Here is a 14,978-nt window from a genome sequence, read left to right as displayed (position 1 = left end):
AAGGAAGGGAGGTGGAGGATTTAAAGAGAAAAAGCCTAAGGACTAGGGAATACATACAGAGGCTGGGATAATACAAGAAGAAAAAATAGAAATTATTTGCATAGATACCATTTAAGCACCTAAACAAGCCTGAAGCCCATGAAACTCAGTACAACAGAAAACACCTCTTCTTAGATAGCAGAAGAATTGTTTCTAAAGTGACTTTTGACATTTAGAGGTGTTTTCTGGCTATTCCTCAAGCTCATCCATCATTACGTTTGCTAAAAAAATTATATGTATGAATATGACTTCAAAATGTAAGTCCTTTACCTTTTTCCAGAGAGAATAGTTATAAGTTTGGTGTCATTTTTTTAATATACATAAAACCAAGTTCATACATACATATTCACACATATGTTTGAACAGAAAAGGTTTTATACTGTATGTATTATTCTGTAGCCTTTCTTCATCTCATTTGAAAAACCAGTCTATCATAGTGCTTTTTCCATATAGATTTATCTTATTCTCTTTAATGATTACACACTGTTCTGTAGTGTTTAAGTAGTAAATTTTATTTTGCATTCACTGTTGGTGAATGTTTCTCAGGCTGTTTCTAATTTTCATTGTTTGTAACAGTGCTGCAGTTAATGTGACAAAGCTTTCTGTAGATCAGGGTCTGTTTTCCTGAATATCACCTCATGCTTTCTCTAAATAAGTATTATCTGGAATAGTATTTGGGGCTTCTCAGGTGGCTCAGCGGTAAAGGATACACCTGCCAGTGCAGGAGACATGGGTTTGATCCCTGGGTTGGGAAGATCCCCATGAGAAGAAAATGGCAACCCAACGACTATTCTTACCTGGAAAATCCCATAGACAGAGGAGCCTGGTGGGTTACAGCCCATGGGGTCACAAAGAGTTGGACACGACTAAGCACGCATGTAGCAAGAATAGTAATTAGTTTGGAGGCAAAAGACTACCATTCACTGTGGAAACATAATTCCTGTGTAGAACCATCTCCTTTTTGTAAATACATTGCACATTGGTTGTTGTTCACTGAATAACTGTGACAGGATGACTTCTGTGTTAACTTAAATATGTTTGACCAAAGTTTTAGCTGTTTCTTCCATAGACTTGTGATTTAAAGTGAGAAAGGTGAACTTCCCTCATGATATAGAAAAGAGTATTTTGAGGATGAAAGAGATGATGTTTGTGAAACATTTTGTTTCTCTTAGGAGTAATAAGATGTCATATTGTTTAAAATCCAAATACATTACCTTCAGACTTCCTCTTATAGAAGACCATATCAAATATAAATCATATAGGTGTTTTCCTAGAGTACCTTATCTCCAGAAACATCTGATGACTGGCTGTGGAAGTTGTGAAAGTGCAAGAAAATGATCTGCTTAGTAGGTGATGCAGTGCAGCAGGACTCTTGTTAGACTGTGAGTCTAATAACCTCTAGCACAGTCTGTCATTCAGACCTAGTCATGCCGCTTTGACTCTTCATAAGTCTTCTCACATTCTCCTTTTAAGTATTTCACAGTTGTATTAGGAAAAGTCAAGATGAGCTGAGATGAAACGTAAGGACTCTACTTTGAAAAACTTCCTGTTTATATGCTTAGGATGATTCCAGGGATTAGGAATATTAGTATGTCTGGGGCACATCTGTGAGGTGCATCATTATGCCCTTTCAAAAAGACATCAACTTGGGAAAAGATGGTAAGAGAAAAGATTGAGAGAAAAGATGAGACACAGGTTTTTGACTAAATTATAACTTTAGCGGTCTGAAGAGCTTTAGAGCTTTATTTCTCATAAGACTCATTAAGTACCATTTCTTATTTTTCATGAACCAAAAAAGAGAAAATATTGATCATCGGAAATTTTCAGATAAAAGGTAGCATAGATTAAAAAAAAATTCGAATGTTTCTACTTTGGAGAATTCAAGTTAGGGTCTGACTTCCATTTATATAACATTTCTGGTTCATTGTTTATGTTTAGACTTTATAAATTTAAGTTGATTAACTCTTAGAGTTTCACTTTTTAGCTCTTAAAATGGCTATCACATACATAATTTTCTAATCTTCAGAGAATTTCTCTGGTTTTTGAGAGCAAATTGCTTTTTTACATCAGAGTTTTCATTGATTTATATTTTGTATGCATAAGCACTGTAAAAATGCTGTCAGTTTCAGTGATTTTAATTATGCTTAAGTTTTACATCTCTTCCTTAAAGAGGGTTTTTTTTTTGTTTGTTTTAACATTGAGAATCACAATATGAGTTTTTATTTTAAAATATTTTTGTTTTTTTTTATCCTGTTGAGATAACGTCTTCCATAGTAGGTGATGAAAAGAATTCTTTGAATCAGTCAGTATTTATAGTTGTTTGCTTCCTAGTAGTGGTAAGGGCCAACAGGCACATTTTACTGATTGGAATATTGTTAAATCATTTTTTAGTTATTTAATAAACTAAAAGCTATACTTATATATAAGGGTTGTTTGTTCTTGAAGCTGGATCACCTTAGCTAAAATTATAACTTCTTATAGTTTGTCTGTTCTCTTTATCCTCCTTCCCTGCTTTATTTTCCTCCATAGCATTTGTCACCTTTTAGTATAAATGCAGTCTTTTTTGGAGAGGGGATGGGGCAAGGGCGTTTGTTTGTTATGGTCTGTTTTCCCTACTGAGCTTCTCTTTAATGGTGAAGAATCCACCTGCAATGCAGGAGATGTGGGTTCAGTCCCTGGGTCAGAAAGATCCTGTGGAGAAGCAAATGACCACCACTCCAGTATTCTTGCCTGGAAATCCCATGGACAGAGGTGCTTGGCAGGCTAGTCCATGGGGTCACAAAGAGTCAGACATGACTTAGCGACTAAACAACAGCAATCCTTCCTCTAAAATGTAATCTCCTTGAATGCAAAGATTTTCATCTTTTCTTCTTAATGCTATCCAGTGCTTAGAAAAGGCACTGTATAAATACACACTCAGCTTTGCAATTTTTAAATTTAATTTGTAAAAAACATTTAATCAGAACTTTTAATTTTGAGAATATTGACCTTGTTTTAAATTTTTATTATAGTGAACTTCAATTCATCTGAAATATAAATAATTGGAAAGTCAATATTACCATCTTTTAAAATTCTTACATATGCCTTCTTAGTTCCATCCCCTCAAATCAGAAACTTATTCAAAAATTCAATCCTTGAAGTTTAATTTGGAGTCTGTACATATTAAGCCCAAGTACTTGCAAGTGTCTGGGTTAGTGGTGATAGCTGATTTCCATATTGGTGTTAATAATTGTGATTTTCATGTGCCTTAGGATCCTGAAATAGCTTCTGAAATTCTGACACAGTGGGAAGCAAATTCAGGAAAATAATGGTGGCAATTTCTCTCCGACTATTCAGTCAGCAAATTATAATATAAAATGAGTATTTGTAAAACTTGGATAAAGAATAACATGAAAATGATTAAAATCCTATATATTATCTTGATATTTTAAGTGGGAAAATATTGCTTTGCCATATGTGTGGGGAAAGTACTATTAGAAGTGTTTAATATCTATTTTATTCATTTTAGATAAGATGGGAAAAGAACATCACATTGGGGGAGCCACCAGGATTCTTACATTCTTGGTGGTGGTAAGTATCTTTTATTCCGTTTTCATTAGATTGATGATGCATTTCACTAGGCTTGCACGTACCTGTTTGTGGTTTCGTGCTTCTCATTTATACTTTTTAATTTTCTGCAATTATTTTCTGAAAGGTAGCACTTATAAAAATAAAAAAATAAAAACAAGCTCAAAACCAGCATTAAATATAGTTAACTTAAAGATACTGCTATTAAGTCAAGATGGAATTGTGACCAATTTGGACTCTCCAGCTGTAAGTATGAGTGTGTATTAGTCAACTCTGGTTACCATAAGAAGATACCATAGGCTGGGTGGCTTAAACAGCAGAAATTACCTTTCTCACAGTTCTGGAGGCCAGAAGTCCCGAGTTCAATCTGCCAAGCATGGTGTGTTTCTAATGAGAACTCTCTTCCTGGCTTGTAGATAGTGGCCTTCTTACTGTGTCCTCACATGGATAGAGAGAGCGCACACAGAAGAGAATGAGAGAGACAGAGCAAGCACATGCTGACTGCCTGACTAGCTCTCTGACGGCTGTTTATGTAAGGGCACTAATTGCATCATGAGGGCCCCACCCTTGTGACTTGTGCTGGTGGTGGTGGTGAATTTTTAGAATAGTCTAAAAAAGTTTGAAATAGTTCTAGATAGATTCAGAGATAGAACTGCCTAGGAATGTACACACAAATGGTCAGTCAGTATTAAAGGCTCAGTTGATAACAGAACTTATAAATTTTATTGTGGCACCAGAACACCCAGGTTTGTGACTTTTTGCAGCAGCAGTTATTAGTCTAGGTATTCAAATGGACAAGCTAAAGTTTTTCTTTTCTTTTTTTTAAAAAATTTCTTCATTTAGAAGCATTTCCTGTTCAGTATATTATAGACTCATCTCTTAGCATCATACTTAGAAGGAAAAAACAAAAATAAAAGTTCTATTCTAGAGCTGTGAATGTGGTTTCCTGGTCTGTTACTTAATGCCATCATCTTTTTAATCTCTCTCCTGAAAACATGCTTTACTAGAAGTCCCATGGTGAATGGAACCACACTTGGTCAGTTATGATTGTGGGTTTCCCTTGTTAGTCTCCCAATACGTATGGCAGGAACAGGTGCGGTCCTTTGGTTCAGAGTTGTTCCTGTATTCGGAATAACGGTTCATTGCAGTTAAGCAATGTTGTTGTGCTTTTTCCTGGGGCTTAAGACTGACATCTTGTAACATAATGTTTTAAAAGTCAGTTTTTCATTTTACATAAGCTGTTTTTATGCTATCTAGATCTAGACTATAAATGCTTACCTGCTGAATGTAACTGAGGTTCCCCACTTATCGACACCCTTATATTTTATATGTTTCCTATTATATCTATAAAGTGACACAAGAAACCACGTTAGAGGTCTGTCCCTATTGGATTAGTGGGCTAACAAAATGAAGATTTTAAGTTTTTCATTATAGAATTAATTCCATTTCTCACACCCATTTCTCTTTTACTCCCTTCCTCATGAATCTAACCTGTCCTCTTCCTGTAGATGGTTGATAATAAGTCACTGAATACTTTGGCTTTTTGCTCTATCAGACTTCAGTTTTTTGGTCGTTTTTATCAGTAGGTGCAGCTCTTAAATCTGCTATGGCTCTTCCTTTTTCCGTGGCTCTTAGATTCAGAGGAGCTCTTTCTCTGTGGTTTTGGTATTTTTAGTAGTTTTTACTTAGTTATAGATATCAAAGAAATTGTAAATAAAGGGCACATAAATATTTTAGGCCATATTTATTTTCATTTAAGTCTAGCACATGCGAAAGGTACATTATTTTCAGTGTTTTTAATGTTCTTCCCTAAAACTACTAAATGTAGCTTTTGAGGTGCCTGTTTTATCGATATAAATGAGTGATTCTTAATGATTTTGAAGTTATGGGGTCCTCTGAGAACTGATGAAAAGCTAAGGATCCCCTCTTTCAGGACATTGCCCAGATCCTAAGCTTTTCTGATCATTGTGTGTAGCTAACCATGACTATTATGGGCCTTAAGTCCAGCAGGGTTCTAACTTTTTTTTCCCGTTGTTTCAAAGATCTCTTTGTTTTTTTTTTTTTTTTTTTTGAAAATTAATGCTTTACTTTTTTAGAGTAGTTTTTGGTCAGTTCATAACATAATTGAGGAGCAGGTAGAGATTTTCCATATAACTCCTGCTTGCACAATGTATAGCCTTCCCATAATCAACATTCCCCACCAGAGTGGTACCCTTGTTGTAACTGATGAACCTACATTAACACACTATAATCACACCAAGTCCATAATTTACATTACAGTTCATTTCTGGTGTTGTACATTCTGTGGCCTTAAGCAAATGTATAATGACATGTATCCACAATTATAGTAATATACAGCGTAACAAGTAAGAACAGAGCCTGGGGTTGGGACTCTGAGGAAGGTCAACATTTAAGTGTAAACAGATAAAGAGGAGCCTCAAAAGAAAATACCTAGAGAGGAAGGAGGGTAATCAGGGAGGAATAATATATGGAAACTAGAAAAGGTGTTCAAAGGAGAGAGTAAATTCTGCAGCAGGTATAAGTTAAAAAAAAAGTTTTCCTGAATTGGGAACTAAGGTTTTCTTAGATCTTCTTGGGGAGAACAGTTTCAGTGGAATAGTGAACATGAAATTTAGGGGACTGTTATGTTCCATTTTTCCAGCTCCAGGGTTATGAAGAATAGTTGAAGTATGTGGTGATATATATAGTAGTTTCAGGATTAACAACATAGAATAGTACCTAGCATTTTTGTATTTTTATTTTTGGAATAGATTTCAGCATGTATATAGATGGAGGTAAAAAGAGTAGGGGAGATTGAAGATGCTGAAAGAGAATAAACGTGAACAAAAATGCAGAATAAAGTATGCAGAAATGAGGGGCAGAGGCCTTGGAGAGGAGAGAAATTTCTCCCTTTAGTATGGCTTAGGGGAAAGTGTGTGATTTTACTTTCTGGAAATGTTTTTCTTGTTCCTAATATGATGTCCCTTGTGATTTCTTTTCTTCTTTCAGTTTGTATCATGCCCAGTACTGTTGTAATTTTTATGCCTCTCTCCCGTGCTCATTACGCTCACTGTGATCAAATCCATCTTGAAACCATGTTTCCTGTTAATATGCTTTAATAAAAGTTCCCAGCTCTCTTCCATGAATTTCAGGGATACAAATGCCAAAGAACTTCTTTCCCCTGAAATTAATGTCTTTTTTTATTTGTATAATTTAAAAATACACACTTTTTAAAACTTCCTATTTCAACTTTTAATGGAAGAAACTTTAAAATTTAATTTTATATATAAAAACCTTTTGGAATGTCTTTGGGCTCATGTATTTATATCCTGTAATTAAATATGTATAACATTGCAGAAAAAAATGAACCAATAAATAAGGTTATCATAAGAATCCAGTTTCTGTCGCCTGGCAGTGGAAAAGTCAAATTTTGCAGCATGCTAGCACTCTGATGGGGAGAAGGCAATGGCATCCCACTCCAGTACTCTTGCCTGGAAAATCCCATGAGCGGAGGAGCCTGATAGGCTGCAGTCCACGGGGTCCGCGAAGAGTCGGACAGGACTGAGCAACTTCGCTTTCACTTTTCAGTTTCATGCATTGGAGAAGGAAATGGCAACCCACTCCAGTGTTCTTGCCTGGAGAATCCCAGGGACAGGGGAGCCTGGTGGGCTGCCGTCCATGGGGTCGCACAGAGTCGGACACGACTGAAGCGACTTAGCAGCAGCAGCAGCAGGAGGCAACAACTAGGATAAAAAGAGGAGTATAATCACAGTAAGAAGGGAATAAATAGTGTTAGCAAGAAAGAAAGTAAACAACAGAAGTGGTCAGACTGTATGGAAAAAGTGAAATGTGTTGGAGAGTAGGGAAGGAATGTGGAATACAAAGGATGATTTGGTGGGAAGACATTGTAAACAACAACAACAACAACAACTTGGAATTTTCCACTAAATACAAAGGATTGGAAAGGAAATTGAGACAAATTTTACTTAGTTAATAAGAAAATTTTTTTGGCCATAATAACTCTATGAGTCTTTCTAGAATATTTTTAATACCTGTATGCTGTTTTAAAATAATTTAGGAACTTCCCTAGCAGTCCAGTGGTTAAGACTTCACCTTATCTCTATTATTGTAGAACAGTGTATTTCTTCTTTGGGTAAATGTTTTTAAAAGGATATATTTCTTTACCTTTATTCAGGAAAATAATGTTTATTTTTATATTTTTTTATATATCTAATACTGTAGGATTGTTAGAAACACTATATATAAAGTTATGCTACGTTAGTAATTTGTTTTATTATCCTTATTCTGGCTCTTATAAATTTTTGACCACTTACTAAATCCATAAAGAGGAACATTGTCATGATATTGCATATAATATTCTGTGATTAAATACAATTTAAAGACAGCCATTATAAAATTTTAGTTTTAAGAACTTTGAAGCTCCTTAAGAACATGAAAATAAGTATAATTGCAATACATAATAATTCATAACACACCTGATCTAGGTGGAAAACTTTAAGCTGTATCCTTGTCTGTGTATAATTATTATACTTTTTATCCCAAAAGGGATATAGGAAAGCCAAGCACAACTTTAAACTGCTTGCACTCTAGTTCAGGAATTGAAATTATTTGAATTAATTTGGTCTTTATTGTTTGCTTTGTATTTCTTGCTTATTGTAGAAATTTAAAAGGAAATAAATGTCAGTACTTAATCTTTCATATATTTTGCCTCTAAGAGTAATCTTATTTTACTGAATTAATTGTTACAATGCCTAGAGAATGTTTTATCCTATCTCAGGAGAGAGATCCAGATGAAATGAGACTTCAAAGGTCAAAACAAAGAGACCAGTTTGATTTACCAAGCTTCATTGTGCCATTGTTAACTGTGCCCTCAGCCCAATGACCTGCCTTAACAATATGTATGCATTTTAAGTTTTTGTGCAAGCTAATTATAGTGTTAGTTATATTATTAATAATATGTTTACTGTAAGACCCTGTGCTTGTTTTATAGAATTTAATTTTCTCAACAGCCCCATTTTATAGAGGAGAAAATCGTTTCTTGTTTAAACGAATTGAGCTAGTAGGTGGAAGGGCCAGCTTCTATCTCAGATATGTCCTATTCCTAAACTTACGCCATTAACCATTTGGCTTAGCATACTTTCCAATTCTCTAGAGAGGGAAATGTACGGTAAAAAAATATTTGTTGATCAGTAAAACTGCTTTTGTTTATCATTAGGACTTTCAGACATTTGCTTTCTTGATTTTAATCCCTTGTTCATGTTCACTGTTAATTTTATGAAACATGATTGTTAATTTTTATGTGTTTTGTAAGCAGTATAATTATTTTTCCCAGCCAGTTCTGTTTTGCTTTTATTGCTCTTGAATAGGAAGAAAAAAAAGTAGTGTGTGATTTTTTTAATTTTCAAAATGACCAACCTATCTTCGAAGGAAAACCAGAGGATATTTTAAGAAAATATATTTATTTGGCAGGTGTGACCTAATGGTTAGGGTATTGGCCTGGGGTTGGACAATAAAATTATCTTTAAAAAGTGAATTTCACTTTTAAAAATAAAGTTAATTTATTCTTATTGATATTAAGAAATCTTTTATTCTTCATGGGAAAGTTGTGAAAAGTGTTATAATTATTTCAATCAAATGTTTAAGTCATTCTTAAGACAATTAAGAATGACAGTTTTAATTTTTTTATTGTCATTTTAGAAAAATCTTAGCATTTCTGAATGATGGCTAGGTTATACCTATTACTACAATAAGAGCCTTCTCTGAATTTAAATCTTTCAAATAAATATTTGTCCTAAAGAAGAAAACACATATTGTGTAAGGAATATTTGCCTTCTGTTTTTGGAATTGTGCTCTCTCATTTGACATTATATGATTTTCTTAATGTTTCTATAATTACTTTTTTAGTGTATTTTGGGATCTCTACTGTGCAGCTCCAGAAAGACGGGAAACATGTGAACATTCAAGTGAAGCAAAAGCCTTCCATGATTACGTAAGTTTCTGTACAGTTTTACTAAGCTATATTGTCAGTTTTGTTTTTAACCACTGTTCTTGAAAAATATATTGGACCATCCATTTTTTTCCTTTGGTACTTAAGGAATTACTGTTTTTTTTCTTGGGAAATAGGCTTATCACTTTAAAAGTGAAACAAAAATGGATGTGTGAGTCTTGTTGAAGAAGCTTAGGGCAAGAGAGTAGTCCTAACTTCAAGCTATTAGAGGTGTTTCTTACCTTTAAGTGTGCCTGATTTGTGTAATTGCCTATATGTAAAAATTAAGTAGTAATTATTCCACAAAAAAGTCATCATAAGAATGTTATAAAAGTTCTTCTGCATTTCCATTAAAAAATATATAGAAGTATTACATTATTCTTTTTACAACTTTGAGTTACATTATTATAAGGCTGTATTCAGTTCCATAAGTAAATTTATTGTGAATTAAAGGAAATAAAAGATAAGAGAGCAAAAATATCTGGACAAAAAATGAAAATATGGACTTTTTGTTAAGTTCTTCAGGGCAGTGGACTATCCGTGACTAGGTGATATATATTGTGTGTGTTTTTTAAGAAGAATTATAAATGTGATTTTAGAGAATTGATGGCACAAGGAAGCAGAATTGTAAAAGAAAGGTGGAGGACAGGGGGAGTAGGTTTTCTTTAGGGAAAAGTGGCATTGAATAATGGCAAGACTGTTTTGTTTTGTTTTTAAAATTTATTTGTTTGGCTGCAGTGCACTGGGTCTCAGTGTCAGAACCATAGGACCCTCAATCTTCACTGTGGTATGTGGGATCCCTTAGTTACATCATGCTAAATCTCAGTTGTGGCATGTGGGATCTAGTTCCCTGACCAGGGATCAAACCTGGGCCCACTGCAGTGGGAGATCAGAATCTTGGCCTCTGGATCACCTGGGAAGTTTCAGTGAGACTGTGCTTCAGTGAGAGAGGGGCTAGGAAAACACTGTTTGCAGAACTGACCATAAGACGCGCAGACTGAGTTTGGGATGGAGGAAAACTAGTTTCCTTGGTTTAGAGGAAGTGCAATTAGGCCTGGAGCCTGAGGAAATATTGATTTTAAGTACCTGAAAATTTACCAGAGGGATGCATGTTTAGTTGGTGAAAGGGTGGCATCATTCTGTGTAAATACCCTTCAAAACCAGAACCAGGCCTCAAAAAGGAAAAGGAACTTCTTCCACTACTTCCAAAGGAAGTATTTCAGCCTTAGACTGGAGGGTGGAAATAGCCAGAATTATAACCCCAAACATAGCACAAGGAAGAGTACGCAGACTTCAGTGAAAATCTTGGGCATCTGACAGGGACTGTGTAATACTTTAAACGTGTACTAAACTGATTAAAGTGAGACTGCTTGTGATTACTTCATCGGATATTGATTGTACTCATAAAGCTTGCTGTGTGCTAAACACTAGCTCTTGGGGACAAGGTGAGTAAAAGGGATGGTGCTGCATATAAAGAAAAAGCACAGAAAAGGCAGAGAAGACAGGGCCCAGGCCACGGCATTTATTTGAACAATCTGATTCTCCCTTTTCACCCTTGGGGTAATGGCTGTAAAGGAAAACAGAGACCCAACCATGAATAGTGTGAAGATTCTGGCTAGAGTAAGATACTCATCTCATCTGTCTCTTACGTCAGGAAAGACATGCCTAGATTTGGCCTGCCCTTAATGGGATAATTTTGACAACTAGATGGCGTTAGAGCGTACCAGTGTTCTGCTGTAAATGACATACAGTATTTATGGATCTACATCCTAAGAAATCAATTATATAAGCATTTTTTCAAAATCCCATTGTATAGAAAGATGCAACCGTCTATTCACCATGGAGATCTTAAAAGGAATACTGAACTAATTAGTATCTCCTTCTTGGAAGCATTGGATAATCACCATTGTCATTGCCTTAGCCATTATCATTGTAATCATTTTGCGTTCATAAGGCATTTTTCAGTATTTCAGAGAGTACTCACACTTGTTAACTTGAGAAGCCCACTTAAATATTTCAAGGTTTTTGAAAACAAGCAATGACCAGAGGTAGGAGTGAAATTAGAGTAGATTTTATAGGAAGAATAACTCTTCCTCATTTAATTTGGTCCTAAGAAAATGTAGTTTAGAAAAAAATCATTATTTGGATTTTGCAATTGGTTATCAGTTAGCACATGTTTTATCAAGTGTTTCATCAGTTCAGTTCAGTTCAGTTCATTCACTCAGTTGCTCAGTCGTGTCCAACTCTTTGTGACCCCATGAATCGCAGCACGCCAGGCCTCCCTGTCCATCACCAACTCCCAGAGTTCACTCAGACTCACGTCCATCGAGTCAGTGATGCCATCCAGCCATCTCCTCCTCTGTCGTCCCCTTCTCCTCCTGCCCCCAATCCCTCCCAGCATCAGAGTCTTTTCCAATGAGTCAACTCTTCGCATGAGGTGACTAAAGTACTGGAGTTTCAGCTTTAGCATCATTCCTTCCAAAGAAATCCCAGGGCTGATCTCCTTCAGAATGGACTGGTTGGATCTCCTTAGAGTCCAAGGGACTCTCAAGAGTCTTCACTTTTATCTTAAACATTAGTTTTAAGAGATTTGATTTCTTAGATGGAATTTTTATTATACCTTTTTAAGTCAATTTACTTTTAATGGTAATACATCTCTAATTAACAGTAATACATCTCTAAATGTTTTTTAAATGGAGGTTGCTGTAAAGGTAGAGTTTGGCTTATGTAATTTTATTTTGCAACTGGATTTTTAAGAATGTTTGTTTCCTGTAGCACACTTTTATGGTAATTTTTGTGGGTGGGATTTCCTAAATTCTTAATAGTAGACAGTTTCTGAATGATCAACATGATTCATGTTTAAGGTGTAGATGATGTTTGAAAGATTCAGGGAAGAAACAGGAAACAGGAACAAACAGATTTTGGTAACATTCTGTCCTGTTATATTGTTATATTAGAGTCCACTGGGAACCATTTTAGAATAGTGGTTAATATATATACCCACTGAATTTCAAGGTAGTTCTCAAAGAAACATTCTTAAAAATATTTTATTTATTAACTGCGTTTTTAGAATAAAAAAATACTTCCATGTGTAAATTCTGATACACTTAAAAAGTCCTGTTATTTTATAGTCTTCATTTATCTTTGAGATTGAATGGATAATGAAAGAATAAACTGCTTTTTAAAAAGAAATAGTAGAGGGATAATAAGGTAAATTATGAATAATCCTTTTAATTAAAAAATAGGTTAAAATGTTAAAAGTGTTAGCTTTTGACATTGGGGTTATGCATGATTTTTATCTATTTCTATATTTTATATTCAAGAAAGTTACTTTAAAGCAGATCAAATTTCACCTTACAGTGAGTTCTAATCTTCTAAAATTAGAAAATAAAAACCAGTAAATTTGAAGTGGTCGTATGTTTTCATGTACCATGTTATAGTCATAAACATATGTAGTACTTCCCATTAAAAACTTTTTTTGGGGTAAATACACATACTAAAAGAGAGATAGGTAAAGTGAATAGATGTTATTTTGAGCCATTCTATAATTTCCCATAACTTTTTTGATAATAATTATCCCAGCAACATTTTTTTGACTTTTGGTTTTTAACTTTTTTTGATTTGTTTTCTAACCATTGCCTGTTTAAGAATACAGACTTTTGTCATTGTATCATTTTATTTGTGAAATAATTATAGATGCAGTGTTAGTTAATATCTTTTTCTTTAAAAAAAAAACAACACCCTGTTCATACTTACTGTGAGAAAAAATAAGAAAGGAAGCATTTAAATGAGTAAAATTTTTATCTTCTTGCATTTATATTTTAAAATACATTATTTACAATCTGTATGGAGTACCAACTGTAAAATAAGAATATCTTTAGAAATCAGCAGTTAATAGTGTGTAGGAATGTACTTTTGGATGACAAAGCTATAAAAAACACAAGAAAATGACTACTGTACTTGTCAGGACAGTGAGAGGTAGGAAGAGGTTCTGATTGAAATGGGGCTTGTGGCCTGGGCTTCTGAGATGGTGGTGGTTAACCATATGCTTGCTTTATAAAATTACATAGTGTCTCAAATTTATTTTGTATGGCTTCTTATACTTTTATTTTAAAGTAACAAGATTTTAGATAAGTTATAATAATTAACTTTAGAAAAAGAATGAGCACTGTCATTTCTAATGTGTTTCCAGGCATTGTTATAGTTCATCCTTGAGAACTGATGGAGAAAATGTAGGGATGGTTTACACAGAAACCTGTGTTTCTACTCTTCTGTGACAGATTCTATGAAGTGTGTTACCTGTTGATTTGTCTAGAGGGGAGTACACAATAAGATCAGAAATGTTGGAGGAAAATTTAGTAATTAAGAACTCATTTTGTAAGAAAAGAGAGATTTTAGGATGATTGTTTTGGAGATATCTTGCTTGGCCTGTTAGCCTGTTATTTTTAACCTAAGTGAAAACCAGGTTTATCTAAATATAAAATTATTATTATATACATACAATATTATCATTGAAAAGTAAACCATCATTTCAAGTGATTAGAAGTAATACCTGCTACCTTATAAAGTTTAGTGGACTAGCTTTCCTTTTCTCCCCATTAGTATGTTTTTATTTCACTCTGAAATCTCAGGCAGTGCTTTCATGTGGAGCTAATTAATGTTTACTGAATTTTTTTTCCTGCTACAGTTTAACATAGAATTATTTTATTTAATAATTTGTTTCTGCTTTCATTTATTTCCAAAATATTTAGCAAAAATGTCAATGCATGCTACTAAACTTTTAACTAAAAACATACACAGTGATTATAATTTTAGTTCTTTGGCATGGATAGAAAATTCCTTAATTGTCCTAAAGCAAAGATAGAGCCAAAATATATTATTGCCTTAGTAATATGATGGTAATGAAATTGCATTATTACAATGAGCTCTTGAGAGCAGAGAAGATTAGACCCATTCTTTCCCTGGGTCTGTCAAATAATAGATGTTCAATAAATATCCACAGAATGAAGTAGTCTGTTAATTGCTAAACTGGAAATATTTTAAATCATTCAACTGTTTAGGTAAAGTGATAGGCTTGAGTTATGATTGTTGATAAAATGTGGCTGTTTTTTTTATTCTTACCTAAGAGAGTGTTTGTAACATCTGAAAAGAATTATGTTACAGGATTGTAGAGATGGGGTAGTTTTTTTTTAATGATATAAAAACACCTATTTGTACATAAAATAGTAGGAGAAGAATATTTTTGTATGTTAGAAAGATATTTGTGCAGAAACTACTGTAGAGAGTTAGGTGCATTCTTTGCCATGATCCTATAACATCCTCTGTCCATCTTCTGAATGTCCCTATATATTAGATTTTCATAATA

General features: G+C 34.1%; 1 protein-coding gene across 4 annotated transcripts in view; it reads left to right on the top strand.

The window, feature by feature from the left end:
• The window catches only part of SSBP2 (single stranded DNA binding protein 2), a 308,425-nt gene that overhangs the window by 99,526 nt on the left and 193,921 nt on the right, over positions 1-14,978 (top strand). For all 4 annotated transcript variants that reach the window (XM_052644049.1, XM_052644047.1, XM_052644050.1 and 1 more), the window contains exons 3-4: positions 3,548-3,609; positions 9,532-9,616. In XM_052644049.1, the coding sequence (XP_052500009.1) occupies positions 3,548-3,609; positions 9,532-9,616 (147 nt within the window). The remainder of the gene's footprint in view (positions 1-3,547; positions 3,610-9,531; positions 9,617-14,978) is intronic.

Source organism: Budorcas taxicolor, chromosome 7 (genome assembly GCF_023091745.1).
Source record: "Budorcas taxicolor isolate Tak-1 chromosome 7, Takin1.1, whole genome shotgun sequence".
Lineage (NCBI taxonomy): Eukaryota > Metazoa > Chordata > Mammalia > Artiodactyla > Bovidae > Budorcas > Budorcas taxicolor.
Note: the sequence above shows the minus strand (reverse complement) of the source record. Positions and strands in the feature narration are given on the sequence as shown.